The following is an 18,322-nucleotide window of genomic DNA, read 5'->3' on the forward strand; positions in this document are numbered from 1 at the left end:
TTATAATATATAATTTTTGCTCCAAAAGATGTATCAGAGCTGAAGGTCCGGCTAGGTCTTATTTTCTGGGAAACACAGTATATAAGAATTTAGTTTAGAGGTTGCCAGAGGGTAAAAGTGAGGGTGGGGGTAGTAAATTTTCAAGAGGGTAAAGTGGGCCAAATATATGGTGATGGAAGGAGAATTAATTTTGAGTGGTGAACACAATGTGATATATAGATGATGTATTACACAGTTGTACACTTGAAACGTATGTAATTTTACTAACCAGTGTCATTCCAATAAATTTAATTTAAAAAAATGAATAGGATGAAGAGCTTCACTATTTCTAAAAAGTCATTTTGTATACAGGTATCACTAGATTTTCCAATAGCAAAATAATTAGCATAAAAATATCAGCATAAAAAATTAGTATAAATATGTAAAATAATGATAGCGATTTTGGCAGCCAATTTAATCTTTTGATTAACATTTATATCTTTTTTGCTATTCAGAGCACTACCATTTTATGAAGAAGACTGAATTACCTTTTAAGTTATATAATATAAATTACAAATTATCCTTTATAAAATAATTCAGGTAATGTTAAATAACTTTATATGAAACAAAAAAGGGGCTATTTCGCTATTCCTCTCCTACTTGGATAATTGTGGGAAACAGATTAGAATGCCAATATTTCAACAACTCTTACTTTACAGCTAGCATTATTACGCCTATTTTAACGATGGAGACATAAGAAACCTGAACTAAGTAGCTTTACACGTAATTATATCTATAAACTTTAAGTGGATTTTTTTTGGGATTCATTTTTTGGGGTAAAAGCTGGAAACGTAAATAAAATAAACTCAACAGAAATAACTAAACGCCTATTTTGATTCTTGTAATTACAAAATATATTTTTGAAAACAGAGGATAAAACAAATTAATGTGTTATTTAAAATGATGCCATAAACCCATGCTTGATAAATGGTTGGTGATGATTTCCTAAAAGTCTTTAGTGAGATATTCAAGGCCCTCTACAACCCAGCCGCCAATTCATGTTTTTACCAGTACTTATCTTACACGTGTTATTTGCTCAGGCAGTCATGCATTTTCTAACCAGAGTTTTGGTTTGTTCAAGTTATCTGAATCAACTAATATTTCTATGAAGAATTAAAACACATACTATAAACCTTGTCTGTCTCCAAAAATGTATGGTCAAAAGATGAGGGAGGTAGAGGAAAAGGAAGAGAGGGAGAGAGGCAGAAAGGGAGCGGGGAGGAGAGAAGAAAGGAAGGAAAAAAAAAGAGAGAGGGAGGGAGAGCAAGGAAAAAAAACTCAAAAGTTGTTTGTTCAACTGGGACACTTATACTTAAGGGTTCAACAGAGGTTTTTCAATAGTACAAATCAGCCTATACAAAACTTTCTTTAGCTTAGGCTTCCAGGATTCAATGTGAAGTAGGTGAAGAAGTGTGGCACAGAAATCTGTCACGCTGTTATTGATTCACAGGGTAGCAGACATGTCACCCAAGTTTCTCAAGGTGCCAGGAAACAATGATTTGTAAAAATTACTAGTCTTTCTTTTTTCTTCTGAAAATAAGCATGTTTATTAGATACCTGGCAAGATTTCATTTAGGTTGATACCATTAGGTTATAATAATAGATGAAATAATTTGCATTTCATAAATTTCCTATCTGTGGAACTACATCCGTTCCATACTTGTATGTGGAAGCTCCCCTGAACTGATAAGGAATTAAGTTTGACAAACTACAGTTATCCTTTAGAATTCTACTACCATAACTATTTAACTATTACCACCACCATCACTACTGCTTCTATTAATGGTTAATATTTGCTGAGTGCTCACTATGTATAAGGCACTATTTCCAGTGCTTTTTACATTATTAACTCATTTACTTCTTACGGCAATTGTATAAGGTAGTACTATGTATCATTATCCCCATTTTACAGATAAAGAAACAGAGGCACAGAGAAGTGATATAACTTGATCAACATCATAACGGCTAGTGAATGGCCAATGCAGGCAGTTCAGCCCCAAAATCACTGTTCCTAACCACTTGACATTTAGCAACAGGGGTTCAGAGAAGAGGGCAGTCAGCTGGGTAGGATTAGGAGTAGTCAGACTCCTTTATTAAAACTAAATTCTGTAGAATGCTTTTATTTACCCAACGCTGCTAAAAAATATTTGTCCTTTGGCTTTGTCCTCCTTCCTCTCTTTCTTCTGTTTCTCCTCCTCTTCGTCCACTTTTCCTTTGCATCTAATGGTTCTTCCTATTCTTTGTTTGTAACATTTAATTTGGTTCAGATAGTCTGAGAATCCAAGGAGAAGCCATCATGTTCTCTATTTCTCACTTATCTTCCCATCGCCTCCACGACATCCTGCCTGCTCGGTGAGCCTCACCCCTTCCCAGCTTTCTTGCCTCATTTAGAGATATTAATATTAACTCCAGTCTCCTTTGTTTCAGACTTTCAGTTCTTCTCACTGACTTCTACATTGTTGTTTCTTTTTTTTTTTTCCAGCAAGTCCTGTCTATTTTTCCTTCAAAATGTCCCTCAGATCTATCCTTTTCATTTCTATGAACTCCAAATGAATTCATGCTCTCCTCACTTCACTCTTCTGGGAAAGCTCTCTGACTTGTCTTCTGGTTGTCTAAGTATCACCGTTCACACTCCGACATGTAATCTACATGTTAGTTCTAACATACTATTCTCATCATAGTAGTGGGCACACATCTTAACTATCAGTGAATTCTCCGTTGTCTAGACCATCATTTCTAAACGGTGTTCCTCCTAATTGGGCCCAGCCCCATTTTTACCTGAAGAATACTTTGTCTTCACTGTCCCATATAGATAGATATTCTCACTGTTGTATCTTTGCTAATAATAGTAGTGGTGGTGGTAGCTATATTTAGAATTTATTTTGGGCTAAGCATTATACTAAGTCCTTTATATGCATTAATTCAAGCAATTCCCACAGCATCTCTGTGAAGAATGGCTTATGATTAAATTCATTTTATAGATGAGTAAATGGATGCATGTAGTAATTTGCCTAAAGTTACACAGCTGAGTAGTAGAAACTGGACATGAACCCAAGCATCTGATTTCAGAGTCCCTACTCTCAAGTACTTTCTAATACTTTTCCTGTGTCAAAAAATATTCCTCCCCATCCCCACACTGACTACAATCTTTAAAGGAAGGCAAGAAATGTTAATAAAAGTCTCCTGGAAAACTTTCAATAAGAGTCAAGACAGGATCACTCCTCTAAATGCTGATTGAATTCAACATATTATTCAATCTAACACTAAATAAAATATTAAACTGGAATGCATTGGTTTCCAGGTATTTCATGTGTGTTCATCTTATCTTCCCAATCACACTGTAATCTTCTAGTCTAGAAAAGTATTTTTTCAAATTGTGTGACTAATGAGTGGGTCATGAAATTAATGCATGGGCTGCAATCAGAATTTAAAAAAATAGAATAGACTTGAAAAAAGTTCCAGTGGATATCACTTTGTAAAGCTTTTGTTTCAGTTATGTGAGTGTATGTATGACTATGTATACTAGATCACAATGTAAAAACGTATGAAAGACTGTAGGTAATTTAGGTCAAGGTCAAAAAATTTGAAACCCACTCTTCTAGAGTACGGGAATGATTCATTATTCTTTTATCCCTACAGAGCCTATCACAATGCCGTGCAAGTTAGTGCTCAATAACAACCTGATTGAATAAAACCACTACGTGCAATTTCTATCACAGTCATATTATAAGCATACCTCGTTTTATTGCGCTTCACAGATGTTGCATTTTTTTACAAATTGATCATCCACCAGCGGAAAGATTACAACTTGCTTTATTGCAATACGCACTTGGTTGCGGTGGTCTGAAACCGAACCCGCAATATCTCCAAGATGCCTGCATTATAACTAAACACTCAGTGTTGAACCATTATATACATTATAATACTTATATACAGAGGGTGCCAAAAAATGGATACATATTTTAAGAAAGGAAAAAAACTGTATTAAAATTGTAATACTCAATATACTCGTATACCGACAACAAAAAAAGAACACCAGTCATGTGTATACTTTTGTTTTGGCACCCCTGGTATGTATATTCTTCATTTGATGGTTAACCTCACGTTGTCAAATAAGTTTTAATTGAGGCTTCTCTGTTAGGAGACAATGTGCTTAAATCCCCAAGCTGTACACAGGCCTTGCAGTTAAGAAGTCAGAGTACTTTACACAAATGAAAGATTCTTCTTTACCATAATATTAAAGAAGAAATTTTAACGCCAAGTTGACTAAGCCTGTTTCTTTCCTTTTGATAAGACAACAAATGCCATTTTTAAAAATATTTATTTTTCTACTCACTTTAGTAAAATCTGTATTACATTTAATAATACAAATTACAAGAGCTTAATCTTTAGCTAGACAATATGAAGCACTCAATTGTACGGCATTTATTAACCTCACCATTTGAGCAGTCTGGGCCAGTCCAATTAGGATCACAAGTGCAGGAGCCACTCTCTTGAAGATACGTTCCATGGCCTGAGCACTGGTCTGGACACATGGTTTTTAGTATTTCACAATTGCTACCACCCCATCCTGGATTGCAGTGACATTCCCCGTGGATACACACACCATGATTAGAACATCCAGGGTCTAGACAGTCAGCTAGTGTAAAGAACAGAGAACAATTTCATATTTAAATCTAGATGATATGCATACTACATGCAGAATAAAGACTTAAATCCCAATGTAAATTATATAAACATTTTGGATACTCAAATATTTACCTACCATTTGCAAGAACTTGTTTCTGAAAATGCAGGAGCACCATACAATAAAGCATTAAGAATCATGCCATTTAGGTAACTGAGCCATTTATTTGCAAGGATCTATAGTTTTCATGAATTACACACATATGCACTTGAGATTTCAGACTATTGCTCTCGGTTCTGCCTAATCAGGGAGTAATAAGTATTGGCTTCTCTCTAACAAAATTGCATCTGCTGACCTAACCCTCAACTATCGAGTGCTGACAGCTATATGGGCCCCTCAAACTGTTTGAGAAATAAATGAGTTGCATACTCTCTATCCTTCTTAATTCACGTTAATGTGCTTTAGATGACGAGATTTAATTTAGCAATTTGACTCAATAAAACTATACACTTGTAGGGTCAATGGCCTGAAAATTTAATTCCAGAGACTTAATTGTGTTACTTTGTGTGTGCAGATCAATAAAATCAATTTGATTGAAGAACGGAAATGGTGCTTTTCTGCTTTTTGAAAACACAATTCAACTGCACTTCCTAGTATAGCATCTTCACTATCATCATTATATACACTTTGGAACAAACCCATGATATCATACTTTTTTACTAGTATATTATATTCAATATTCTGTCTGTCTAGAGATGCCAAAAGGCTCGATTTAAAAGCTGCCACCAATATGAAAAACTGTTAAAAAAAAAAAACCCAAATGAACCCAAACCAGTCCATTGTTGGTTTCAAGACACAAATGTCTGCTTACTTTTTCAGAGTAAAAAAAAAAAAAAAAAAAAATTGTTCACACTACTGAAAAAGAGCAAAGGAGCTTTTGGTATTTGTTCTTTTTATCAGTTCAAATGTTAATAAAGCAAGGCATCCATAAATATGGAAATCAAAATTACTTTCCTAAGAAGGCATATAGACAGATTTCATCTATAGATTATGATGATAATCTGTTTCTTTTTTATGAAGGTAACAATAGACTTCTGTAAATATTGACATGTTTACCTTCTTCACAATTTTCTCCTTTGTATCCTGAGTTGCACGCACAAGAGCCCATGATGCAAATCCCACGACCCCCACACTGTGGGTCAATACACTGGGTCGTCGGCACATCACACTCGGTACCCTTCCAGCCACTGAAACAGAGGCAGCGGCCCTTTGAATACTGCCCATTGCCACTGCATAACACCGGACAGGCTGCTGTGAAACAAAACACGACAGAAGAATGAACAGCCACATTTTCAATCAAGATTCTGAAAGAAAAGACATCGTTGAAACAAGTAGCATGCCAGGCTTTCCCCTTTCTTTCCTGTCTTGGTAGTTTTCTGAATTACTCATGTTTCCATGGCTTATTTATATTGGCTTAAGGAAAAAAAATCTAACTCACATACCTCTTGAACAATCCGGACCCAGAAATCCTGGAAAACAATGGCAAGTTCCAGAAACACACTCTCCATTTCCATGGCAATTTCGGGGGCATTCCACCACAGACTCTGAAGAAAAGAGAAAGAAGAAATGCTTATTGTACAGTCTGCTTCTCACACTAGGCACACTGTGTCACTTTGATCATTTTAGCTGCACGCTGAAGGAAGTATGGATGGCCTGCTTCATAACCAAAAAGGATTCATTTATACTAGATTATTCAAAGAGTAAAGCAAAGCATTGCCATTTCACATGCAGATGTTTTTTAAGGATTTTCATGATGCACTGTTTTCCTCCAAGATATTTCCGAACAATATTTTCTTTCGGTGCTTCATGGTTTGTCACATATTCATAAACGAAGAATTTGAAAATATTTCTCACAGTTAATGTCAGGCTTTCACACCCTAGGAATCACTCAAAATTGGTGAAGACAATTTAGTTTTTGTTCAACACAGTGTTTAGGCTGTAACCTGGAAAAAGATGCTCAGAAGACTTTCTTACCTATAACAATGGTATTAAAAGACACCTGCTCCGCATTTTTCCCATCATTATAAAAAGCCAGATGCCAGATTCCAGAATCCAAATACTGGATAAAGCCAGCCTCGTGAAGACTGACGGACCGCGCCTGGCGCCCTGCTCTTTCAGATTCAAGCAGGTTCCGCTGTTCTCGTGCAATCAACCTGCTGCCATCCAGGAGCTCGACAAAGTCATACTGAGGATGAGGACAAGTAAAACGGTTTAGTAGTCAGAAATATTACGGTTGTGGCTGCTTCTCTCTTTTCTTCTTCAAACTTTTCTCCTTTGCTCTAGTAAATACAATATTCGAAAAATGTTCTGATTGACTGTTGTCTGTGCATAGCATTTACAGGGACGATGAAAACTGCACAGTGTTGTTGTCTTTAAACATCCCAGGTCACGTTTTCCCTTCTGGGGCAATATGGTTTCCAGGTTTATTTAATTCTTCTGACTGATTAAAAGTTTGATGAGTTTAGGTCGTTTGGAGATACAAATATAAATCTGTAACATTCCAAACCCAGCAGCCTTGTTTTCGTTAGACCACTGGATACTCTCTTAAGGTTTTCCTCCTAGCTAAAACTCATGTAGTAACAACTACTAGTGAATACTTACTCGGTGCCAGGATTATTTTTAATCCTCCTAGCAACCCTTCTGGGAAGGCATTAATATTTACACTTTAAATATGAAGGAAACTGAAACGTGAGGAGCTTGGGCGAGGTCAGATACCTAGTCAACACTGGAGTTGGGATGTGAACTCAAGTGCACTTTGCTCAAAACTTGGGCTGTTTCCTCCACACCATTCTCTCCCTTTCTGTGACTTGATGTAACCATCCCACACACCGTGGACAAACCCATGGGTTTTGACTTAGTTACGGTCACATTAAAAACATATAACAAGATGCCTTTACAGCTCTGATCAAAAGTCTAAAAAATTAAACAATGGAGGGTTTCTGAAGAGATGGCAATAGCAGTAAGCACGCCCAATTAGTATTACGCCAGTCATCATCACACTCAAGTTTTGCTTTAGTAAGATTAATCATGAACATAGGGTAGCTAGAAGAATTTAACTGGAGAATTTAAAGATAATTATAAGTCTGGAATGCAATTGGTAAGAGTGGGGTACAATTTTGTAACCGGAGATGATGCAGTGAATTTGGAAGACACTGCAAGGACTTTCCAATATAGTTTTAATGAAATTGTTATATAACAGCTTCTTAAAAAGTAGAATGATGCCATTTCTATAGACTCTTACCAGTTTCATTTTATTCCCGAGGTATGTGCTTATGGTATAAGTATACTAAAGTACTATATATTCATCATTAATGTTACGGTACTATGCATGTGACTTATCAATATTCTACTTTCTGAGAGATTCCTTAAATAGAATTTCATCAGGATTCTATTTAAAGAAGAGTTTACTATATGAATCCCTTAATACAATCAGATTGGAATAAAATCCATTGTTGGGATTCTGGGAATTACAGTTAAATACGTGGCCGCAGTGCTGATGACAGACCTCTACTGCCATGTTTCCTGGAAAATAAGGCCTAGCTGGACAGTCATCTCTAATGCGTCTTTTGGAGCAAAAATTAATATAAGATCCAGTCTTATTTTATTATAAGACTGGGTATGATATAACATAATATAATATAAAATAATATAATACCAGGTCTTATATTAATTTTTGCTCCAAAAGATGCATTAGAGCTGATTGTCTGGCTAGGTCTTATTTTTGGGGAAACAAGGTGTTACTAATGGCCAGAATTTAGAATATCTAATTCAGCTTCTGACTTATTAAAATTTTTATTTCAACATAAAAGCATTTTTGTGTGTAGTAAAACTGCATTATAACATTATTCAACTGTGAGAAATATATGAAAAAGCTATAACTTAATTGGTATTCAAAAAATTTTTGCATTTATATCTTGACAAGGATGAAAAGAATGACTGGTGTGGCTCCTTGACCTGCAAAAATTTCACTGGAATTATATCCCAAAATTACCAGAGGAAAATTAATTCAGTGCCTCTTGAAAGCTGCCTCTATCTCAAACCTTTCATCAGATTTAAATATGTATATTAGCATAGCAGTGACAGGAAAGAGTTTCTTTTTATATGCAAGGTCCCATTGCATATAAATATTTTTCTCCTTTAACATTAAGCACTATAAATGAAAAATTGAAAGGGAGAAAATGTTGAGTTCTAACTGGTCTTTCCAGATCACATCATCATCACTTTTATCATAGAAACCACCATTGCATCACACTATGAACAATAAAACAAGGGTGGAGTAGTGGGTGTGATGGTGGAAGTGGGAGTCCCTGACAGTTCTGAGTATCTACCCAGTTTTAGGCTGCTCTGTAGGGATGTTTCACACGACTTCAGGAGGGTTATTCAAATACCTAAAGACAAATTCCCCACTCAATGCGAAAACCATCTCTACAAGAAATAAACAAATTATATAGAATTTAATATATTTAATAATCTTTGTTCTTAGGGTGTAAAATAATCACTTATGGGCAAACTTGAGTGTCGTGAGGTTTGGTTTGTAGTACCTATTCATAAGGTGGAGACATAGATTTTATCATGGGGGCAAGTCTTAGGATCTTATGAAATTTTTAGGGCAAATTTCAGCCTACCCACTTTGGGGGAGCAATCATGAGACAATACCTATACTTGATAAAGGAATCTTCGTGGTTCATTTTTGAACAGTTAGGCTAATCTGTATGCTTAACTCAATTCAGTGACTAAAATGATGAGAACTCAGAGTCTATGAATACTTAACTATGTTCTTGAATAACTTTTTGGTAGTGGTGTAGTCTTGCTGTAAATCTTGGAAATATAAAGCAGAAAGAGATTTTACAGATCATCTGACCCAATTCTTTCATTTTACAGACAGACACTAAGGTGCAGAGAAGTTAAGTGACATGCTCAAGGTCACAAGGTCAAAAAGTGGTGTACACTTAGAACCCAGGTTTCCAACTCCCATTCTAAAGTAGCCTTTATGCAAACGCACTTAAATGACACAGTCCACTATTAATGGTAAAGCGTTAAATTGCTCCTTAGACTTCTACCTGTCCAGGAGAGTAAATTGGGCATCAGGGAGAAGAAAGTCAATTGATTCCTTGGCAAGAATCAAATGGACATTTTAAAGGGTCACAAAGACTTAAAAACTCAAGTGACTATTCGAATGGTTGGCCAATTTTAATTATTTCAGGTTGATGTATTTAATGTTCCCTATAAACAGAGAAATGTTCAATTTGGGCTGCTTTATAGCATATTTCATGTTTAAACACTGAACTCAGAAACAGTTGTTTGCTCTGCTGATCTTGAATACACCAGAAAAAGGAACTCTAATAACCGTGAAGCTTAAGAAAATGTGTAACCTACTTAAACACATATATTGTGGTAGAAAAGAAAAGTGGATAACACACACATTTTGTTTAAATATCAGAAGAATTATGAAAAAACCTTCAAACTGCAACTTTTATTTCCCTAATCTTATATGGTGTATATAACTTGCAAAGAATCTATCATAAATCTTTAAATAAACCTATAAAGTGCATGACACATGACTTTTTTCTGAAATTATGTTTGCAATTTACTTTTATAGGTTACATGTTCACTGTTGTGTTATCTATATTAGCTTACAGTTATGTGTCTTGAGTTATACGAAAATAACTTAATCACATACGTGGTTTCAATGAAAAAAATATCTATTTTTTCTATTTCATTGGAATATTGCTATAAATGCAATCTAGCTCTTATCATTGAAGTTATAGGGGTCCACTTACATTTAAGAAAATCTGATTACTACAGCCTAGTTAGTATCGCCTATAAAATAAAGGGGAGACAAATGTAACTGAAATCTAAAATGTAAAGTTGGACACTAGTACACAATAAGAAGTATTTGATGTGTACGATGTGTAAGATTAAAGGCATTTACTTTAATAATCTAGATTTGAAAAATGTTAAATAAAAAAAATGAATACACCAAAGCATGATAGTCAAAAATTTTACAACTGTATACTTCATGTATGTATATGACACTTTCCCTGATTCACAATATTAGTGAAGTCATGTTCAACTCTTCTTACTCATCTTTCTTTAAATACAGAATTTTTATGAGTATGTGATTCCTTTTTCTTTATAATTTCCTATTTTATATTCCTATGCTATAGAAAAAGCATTTCTCACAAAATTACATAATATAAAGCATACATGAAAATCTCCAAGACCTCACTTTAGAAATCAAATTAAAATCACCATGAAATTCCACGGGTTAAAAAAACTGTTTATTAAGTATAACTTGAAGCTCATCCAATTGTCAGTTTAAATTAACCATCTATTTCAGTTTTTGAAGTCTTGTATTTACTAACATCATTGTTGATCTTGGGAGAAGTCTGAGCTCCAATTTTATGGTAGGTAATTTAAATAATTTCTCTTATACATAATGGGACCTCCTTTAAACCACAATTTCCAATTTATACACCATGACCATATTAGATTATGAAAAGGCCTGTGGAATCACTGACAGTACCTCTCTATGTATTATTGTGCAGTGATCTTCATGCAAGGATCGACTTTAACGTTTGAGTCTGAGTCTATGATCTAGGAATGTTTGAATTGTTTTGAGCACCACACTAATGAGATTATCCTCGGTTATCTATGAAAGCTCTTTTGCCTCTTTATTTCACTGTTCCTCATTTGTAGATGAGGAATTGTGCCTTGAGTTGATGAAGTTCATAGCATATTTATATTTATGTTCCAATCATTCTTTACTAAGAGCAAATCTGGCACTAAGGAAAAATATATACAGAGGGTGCCAAAAAATGTATACACATTTTAAGAAAGGAAAACTGTATTAAAATTGTAAAACTCAATATATACCGATAACAAAAGATGAATACAAGTCATGTTTGACTTCTGCAATTACAAGAGGTGCTCAAAGTGGTTACCATCAGCGTCCAGACACTTCTGATTACGGCAAACTACTGCTTGAGCAACGCTGACCAAAGTGTCCACTTGTATACATTTTTTTTGCCACCCCCGGTATATATAAAATACATTTTAACAGAATGAATATATGTTTGAGATGAAATGTTATGCATCTATTACATGAAAGGAATAAGATCATCTGAAATTACCATAGGATCTTTGTAAAATACTTTAAAAATCCATGGCGCTCAGATGATGTTCCATATTCATCATGTTACTCACAAATTTTAGTACATTTTAATCAATCAATCGTTAAAGCAAGTCAGGAAGAAAATGCTGTTCTTCCTACTAATTCAAAAACCTCAAGATAAGTGTAATCTACATTCAAAGTTCTTCTCACTGTAAAAGATCAATACAAAAGTGGTCAAACAGTTAAACAGCTGAACTTAAGAAACAGAATAACTTTAAAAATGCAAACTAGTCGTTTTCATTTTATTGACAACAAAGCCTACTTTTACCTGCGTATGGGAAGGTGGTAAGCCTTTTCGGCCATACACTCCAATCAATGCATCCTTCTGAAGAGAGATATTGAATTTAAGAAACTGTGGCTGATCAATAAAGAGCTGTGATCTCCAGAAGACCCCGGGAGGAACCTCTTGGTTTGCTCTTCGGCCAATATCAAGTTCTCCGGAATCTATGGTGTTATTTTCTTGTGTAAATCCACCTAATTTTCCTGAATGTAAGAGATCCATTGAAGAACCAAAAATTAAAACAATAACAAACAAAGATACCCCAAACAACCTTCCTTTCAAAAAAGTTATTTCTCTAAATGCTCAGATATTTCATCTTCCTCTGATAAAGGAAATGCTCTCACGTAATTTTTACTTTAAAAGCTTTTTGTTAGATATTGTTCAACTAACACATTTTTGAAGACATTTAAGTCAAAATCTTTCGACTTCCTGCAAGGTATGCCTATTACTGAAACTGTTTTCACACCTACAGTCTTTCTTGATCACTTGAAACATAATTATCCTGCAAATTATATGTCTTGTTATTTCTTAGGAGAGATTAAGTCTGGTACTTAACCAGTCATTCTAAACATACTGAAGTGTAAATTAAGGCAGAATGGATTATGGAGATTTTCAAATCAATCCTTAAACAAACAACAGAACCAATCAATGGCCCTGATTCAAGTAGTTCTCTCTAAACTATTTATTAGAATGAATGAAAAATCAGATGCTGGAAGGGAAATAGAGAAGGGGTAGTGGGAACATCCTGAAGGGACGGGAAGAAGAGGTAAGTTTAAATTCTTACAAAGTTTTTGATGTAGGCTGCTACAACTTTTCCTTTTTCTTTTGACCCTCATCTCAAATTCACTTTCAGCCTTAGCAGGCACACTTGAATGGTCTCTCTCAATGACCTTCAACCTGTAGGAACAAAGACTCTGCTGCCTGAATTTCTGTAACCTCATAGAGACCATCTCCTTTCTTTCTGCATGACCTGGTTTTAGGAAACAGATCCAAGACTCCTCTTTTTTTTTTTTGGTCTGCTGTTGCCCTCTGTCCCTCTTTGCTAAGTTTCTTTCTCAGTTATTCTGAGGGGATTAGTGATAGAAGAGGTTCCATAACTTGCCTTAAGAGAAATAAACACAAATAACTTGCCTGAAGAGAAATAAACAGAAATAAAAACACAAGCCTAAGGAACAGAACGAAACTGGACAAATCATTCTCTATCAGGTCAATCGTTTTAAAGTCATAACACAGACTTACTACTAAGTTTGTCTCTTTTAAACATTAACCTGAAAATTAATTGAGATATTATATAATATTACACAACATCTATTATATAATAGCCTCCAGAGAAAATGTTAATTCCACACTTAGAGGACTAAATTTCAAATCAGAGACTTGTGAATGATCTTAATTTAATGACAAAAGAACGTCTTCTGACTGTCTATGAAGAGTTCTCTCCTTAACATTGAGTTCATTTTTGAGTGTCTACTAGGGTCATAAAACTGTAGGTGATAGGAAGAAATATAATCCAAAAGGTAGAACCTTCGAGATTGTCGACTCTGGTTTCCATGACTTCTGCCATCAAGCAACTAATTACCTGGCTGAGAAGACATCTACAAACTGATAAATTAAAGGACAATTGAAAGTAACAGATGATTAAAGGTCAGAGGGAAGTGAAAGCACTGTAGGTGGAGGTTGAAATATTTCACAGAAGAGTTAATTAAGTTCTGAAGTAAACTTTAAAGGACATGACATGTAGGACAAGGTTTCTGAGTTGGGGTGAACATCAAGATTAAAAACATGGCGTGTGTTAGGGTGATGATGAGTGAAGAGATCCATTTGGCTAGAAAAGCAGTGGAGGAACTGCTTTTTTTGGGGTCTGCTGGTTTTGGGGTCAGACAAACCTGGGTTTGAATCCTTGCTCTGTGACTAATTAGCTGTGTGACCTAAAGGAAGATACTAATCCTCATCGGTAAAATGGGGATAGAAATAATGCAAATCACAGGTCTATTGTGAGGCTTGTATTATACAAAGTGCTTGGCTCTCAGTTGGTATTGAATGAATGGAAGACAGTAATGGCTTTGTCCTGGGAGTAATGGACGATGAGCTGGAAAGGGAAAATGACCTTAGTTTGTGGAGGGCCTTGAATGACAGGTTAAAGAATCTAGTTTTTATACTGCATGTTAGTGATGTTTTGTATATTTTCAACTCTATCAAAGAGCATTATTTTACTCTTTTCCCTGAAGATATATATATATTTACTAGCATTATGTTACTATGCATATAATGTATGGCATGTTTTAAAAATAGATACTTGAAGTAGACCTAATATGGGTAAATACAAAATACTTGTTTACAAAAAACTTGTTTACAAAAAATACTTGAAATACAAAAAACAAAAATAGTTATTTGTTCCTGTGTTGTGTATATGCGTGTGTGTGTGTGTGTGTGTGTGTGTGTGTGTGTGTGTGTTGGGGGGCACCCCTTGATCTAATTTATAGCCATTAGGGTCTATAGATAAGTGTGATAGATAAATGTGAAGTATGAGGGAGAGTCTATTAATAGTAAATGTTGGGACTGTTTTCTACCTGGTCCAGTGTATCCTGCAATGAAACATGTACCGTCAGGTGCAAAGGACACCTACAGTGAAATGGAGGCCCATTTAAAGTTCTGATCAGGCTAAAGGTGAAATGAAGTCATTGTTTCAATGACATTCAAGTGCAGTAGTGAGGGAAGCATGGGAGTGGAGAGATGAGTTAGGATACAGTGCAGATAAGGTAGGTATGAGTCTGGAGGGGGCTGTCCAAGAAAGCTTAGTTAAAATACATTATTTACAATCTCACTTCTCTGTTTTCCTGATGTACATAATCATAGCTGCTAATAACTCATCAGCTCTCATATCTATTTTTCTTGAACTAATTTAGTAACATAAAATGCTCTAGGGAAGAAAAGTTAAAAATTGGGTTACAGTAATTATTGTAACTTTTCATGCATCACAACCAAGATAAAAAAATATAATCTTAACACCCAGAAATTATTTTTGCTTCCTATCTATCCAGACATCTTTCTTTATTCGTAGAAATTTTCAAATACCTGTGACCAATTTCTATTTTTCATTTTGGATGCTTCTGCATAGGTACCTACCTACGTTTGTCACAAATTATCTTTTATTGAAAAGATTGAGGAGAGGGAAAAGAAAAATGGAACTAACTTTTACTGAGAACCTAAAACCTGTCAGATGGTTTCACCTGTATTATCTGTTTTAAAATTCAAATAAACTCTCTGAAGTGGATCTTATTTTGAGATGAAGAAACTAAGGCTCAGAGAAGTAAATTATGTGGACAAAGTGATTGGTAGAGTCAAGATTAAAATTGAGGTCTGCATAATTCCAAAACTATGTGTTTTGTACCGGGGGGTGCCAAAAAAATGTATACAAGTAGACACTTTGGTCAAGGTTGCTCAAGCATTAGTTCACCGTAATCAGAAGTGTCTGGGCGCTGATGGTAACCACTTTGAGCACCTCTTGTAATTGCAGAAGTCAAATGTGACTTGTATGTATCTGTTGTTATCGGAATATATTGAGTATTAAAATTTTAATAGTTTTTCCTTTCTTAAAATGCGTATACATTTTTTTGGCACCCTCTGTATAATCAGTTGTATAATCTTTGTTTTTTATTAAAACAAAAATATTATTTTAAATTACTAGTTTTAAATCTATCTATTTCATGCAAAATCAGACATATTAACTGACTGAACCACATTAGAAAATCTGCTTGGGTTTCAATTTTAAGACATAAAGTTATACTTATTTTTATTAGGAAGAAATGACCAATTCTTGTGTAATAAAAACTACCATGGATACTATGACATCATATTCTTTGTGTTATAATTTATAACAGGTTCCTAATAAGTTTTTGTCTTTTGGTTGACTTCCACATGAAACTATTTTTAAATACTGAATAGAGCAGTCTTTATTTCCCCACTAAGATCTATTAGTACATATGTCATATTTAAATATGGAAATGGTTCATATTTGGACACATTCATCAAGTTCATACATTTGTAAGGCTATTATTATACTTTATTATTATTAACAAGCTCTATTGTTATTATCTGAAGCTAATGTGGTTTAGATTTAAGCTACACTCTGGTGGTGATCTTATCTAGTGCTGCTATAAATGGTTTTTAGTGGCTTTAATAGCACACCTGTGCTTTGAGAGCTGGTAAGCATAAACTGGCTCCAACCACAGGTTTCTTTTTTCCCGCAAACATCATCTTTGCCCAAGAGAGTTAGCTTTGGAAATACAACTCAAGTTCTGACTTGTAGGATTTCAGAGGTTTTGTTTTGCTGCTTTCTCTCCCTACTGATATGGAGGGGTTAAAATCTTTTTCACTGAACTCTATGTGCCCACTGTTGTGTCAGTAAGTGTATCTACTTATCCAATTAGTCCCATAGCTAATTTACCAGGTGGCTCTTTTTCAGAAAGACGGTTCTTTCATTTGTAAAACACAAGAACCAAGGTTGACTGAATGTGCTTGAATGGGTAGTAATTACTATCACTGGTATTTTTCTCCCTGTAATGAAAAAGCCTAAGTAACCATAACATCATAGAATCTCAGAGTTCAAGTGCCCGTGGAGGTTACTGGTCCAGGAATCTTCAGACAAGAGTACTCATACCCTGAGGTATGATGACTACATGAAGACTTTTTAATGAGGAGAGGGGCAAACTGTTTTAAGGGAATAATTTCTAGAACTACATCAACTTCCACTCTAGAACTGCATCAACTTCCACACGTAGACTCTCGTCACAACAGAAAGGCATACATTCAGAATTTTACTATGTCTTGGAGCACCCTGTCTTGGAGCATAAATCTTCTAGGGTGTCCAACAAAGGCACATTTTAAAGTATTATTATTGACGAAGCCCCCTTTATTCAAGACACCATGAATCCAAGGTAAGGCTTCAGTGTCTTTCCCTATCTTATGCGCATTTCTATGAATGACAAACTGTGGAGTTAAGAAATGAAGTATTTAAGACTGCTGGTAGGTTTTGAAATATGATATATCAAGGGGGAGGTAAACATTTTTGTTTAATGCCCTCATCGCCCACCCCAACCATTGTCAAACAATGCTTTTCAACTGCTGAAGAGTTTCGTGATTGCAAAGAGAGCATCAATAAGGTAAAAAATATTAAAGGCAGTGATAACTTATTTAATCAAACTCATGGCAAGGATTTGTGCTTTATCTCTCTACTACCGTGTTTCCCCGAAAATAAGACTTAGCTGGACAATCAGCTCGAATGCGTCTTTTGGAGCAAAAATTAATATTAGACCCGGTATTATATTATAAGACCGGGTCTTATATTATAGTAAAATAATATAAGACTAATAATAATATAAGACTAAAAAAAGATGCATTAGAGCTGATTGTTCGGCTATGTCTTATTTTCGGGGGAACACGGTATCTCCCTAGAGTAGGAATCCAGAACTGAGATGGCAGTGACAAAATGTATATTAATTTATTTGAACTGAAAAAAAAAAAATAAGTCAGACTTTTTCTGACAGGAAGTTTGGTTTTAATGAGTACTAACTCTGCCAGTAAATTAGATAGTAGGCATTTCCCATAAATTAAATAAGCCAATTAAATAGAGATATTTGAAGCATATAATATGATAGAAGCCTTCAAAAAGAATTATAAAAACAAAAGTGAATGGAAATGAACAATAGTTCCATTTTTCACCAAATTCTGCATGTACCAGATTAAACAAGGTGCCGCTAAGTAAAAGAATACAGGTATAATTAACAGTATTTTGCTAAACCTTGGTAGAGCCTTTTTTTAGTACATTCCACAGAAACAGAATATAGATTGATTCGGAAGACTGTAACAAATCCTTTTGAAAGTAGGTAGTTGCCAATTCTTTGTTTTTAATAAAACTGAAGAAGATATGTGGTGGAACTGACAGCTTGTAGACCACTACACATACTTTTTGAAAATAGATCACAATGTGATTTTTGACATATGACTAATAAGGATTTTACATAATTGAACAGCATCACTCTAAAAAAATCCGTCCATTCCCATGTGCTTATTTTGTAGCAAGATTTCTCATGCTTATATTTATAAAAAAGGAAAACAGGAATAGAATTGCTATCAAATCGTG

The 18,322-nt window shown here is 34.8% G+C and overlaps 1 protein-coding gene across 8 annotated transcripts in view; it reads right to left on the reverse strand.

Annotated features, from left to right (window-relative positions):
• Positions 1–18,322, reverse strand: part of TENM3 (teneurin transmembrane protein 3) — a 586,180-nt gene that overhangs the window by 104,942 nt on the left and 462,916 nt on the right. For all 8 annotated transcript variants that reach the window (XM_033104318.1, XM_033104317.1, XM_033104313.1 and 5 more), the window contains 5 exons: positions 12,169–12,383; positions 6,701–6,911; positions 6,169–6,270; positions 5,783–5,977; positions 4,478–4,678 (listed from right to left, as the gene is read on the reverse strand). In XM_033104318.1, the coding sequence (XP_032960209.1) occupies positions 4,478–4,678; positions 5,783–5,977; positions 6,169–6,270; positions 6,701–6,911; positions 12,169–12,383 (924 nt within the window). The remainder of the gene's footprint in view (positions 1–4,477; positions 4,679–5,782; positions 5,978–6,168; positions 6,271–6,700; positions 6,912–12,168; positions 12,384–18,322) is intronic.

Source organism: Rhinolophus ferrumequinum, chromosome 4, assembly GCF_004115265.2.
Source record: "Rhinolophus ferrumequinum isolate MPI-CBG mRhiFer1 chromosome 4, mRhiFer1_v1.p, whole genome shotgun sequence".
Classification (NCBI taxonomy): Eukaryota; Metazoa; Chordata; class Mammalia; order Chiroptera; family Rhinolophidae; genus Rhinolophus; species Rhinolophus ferrumequinum.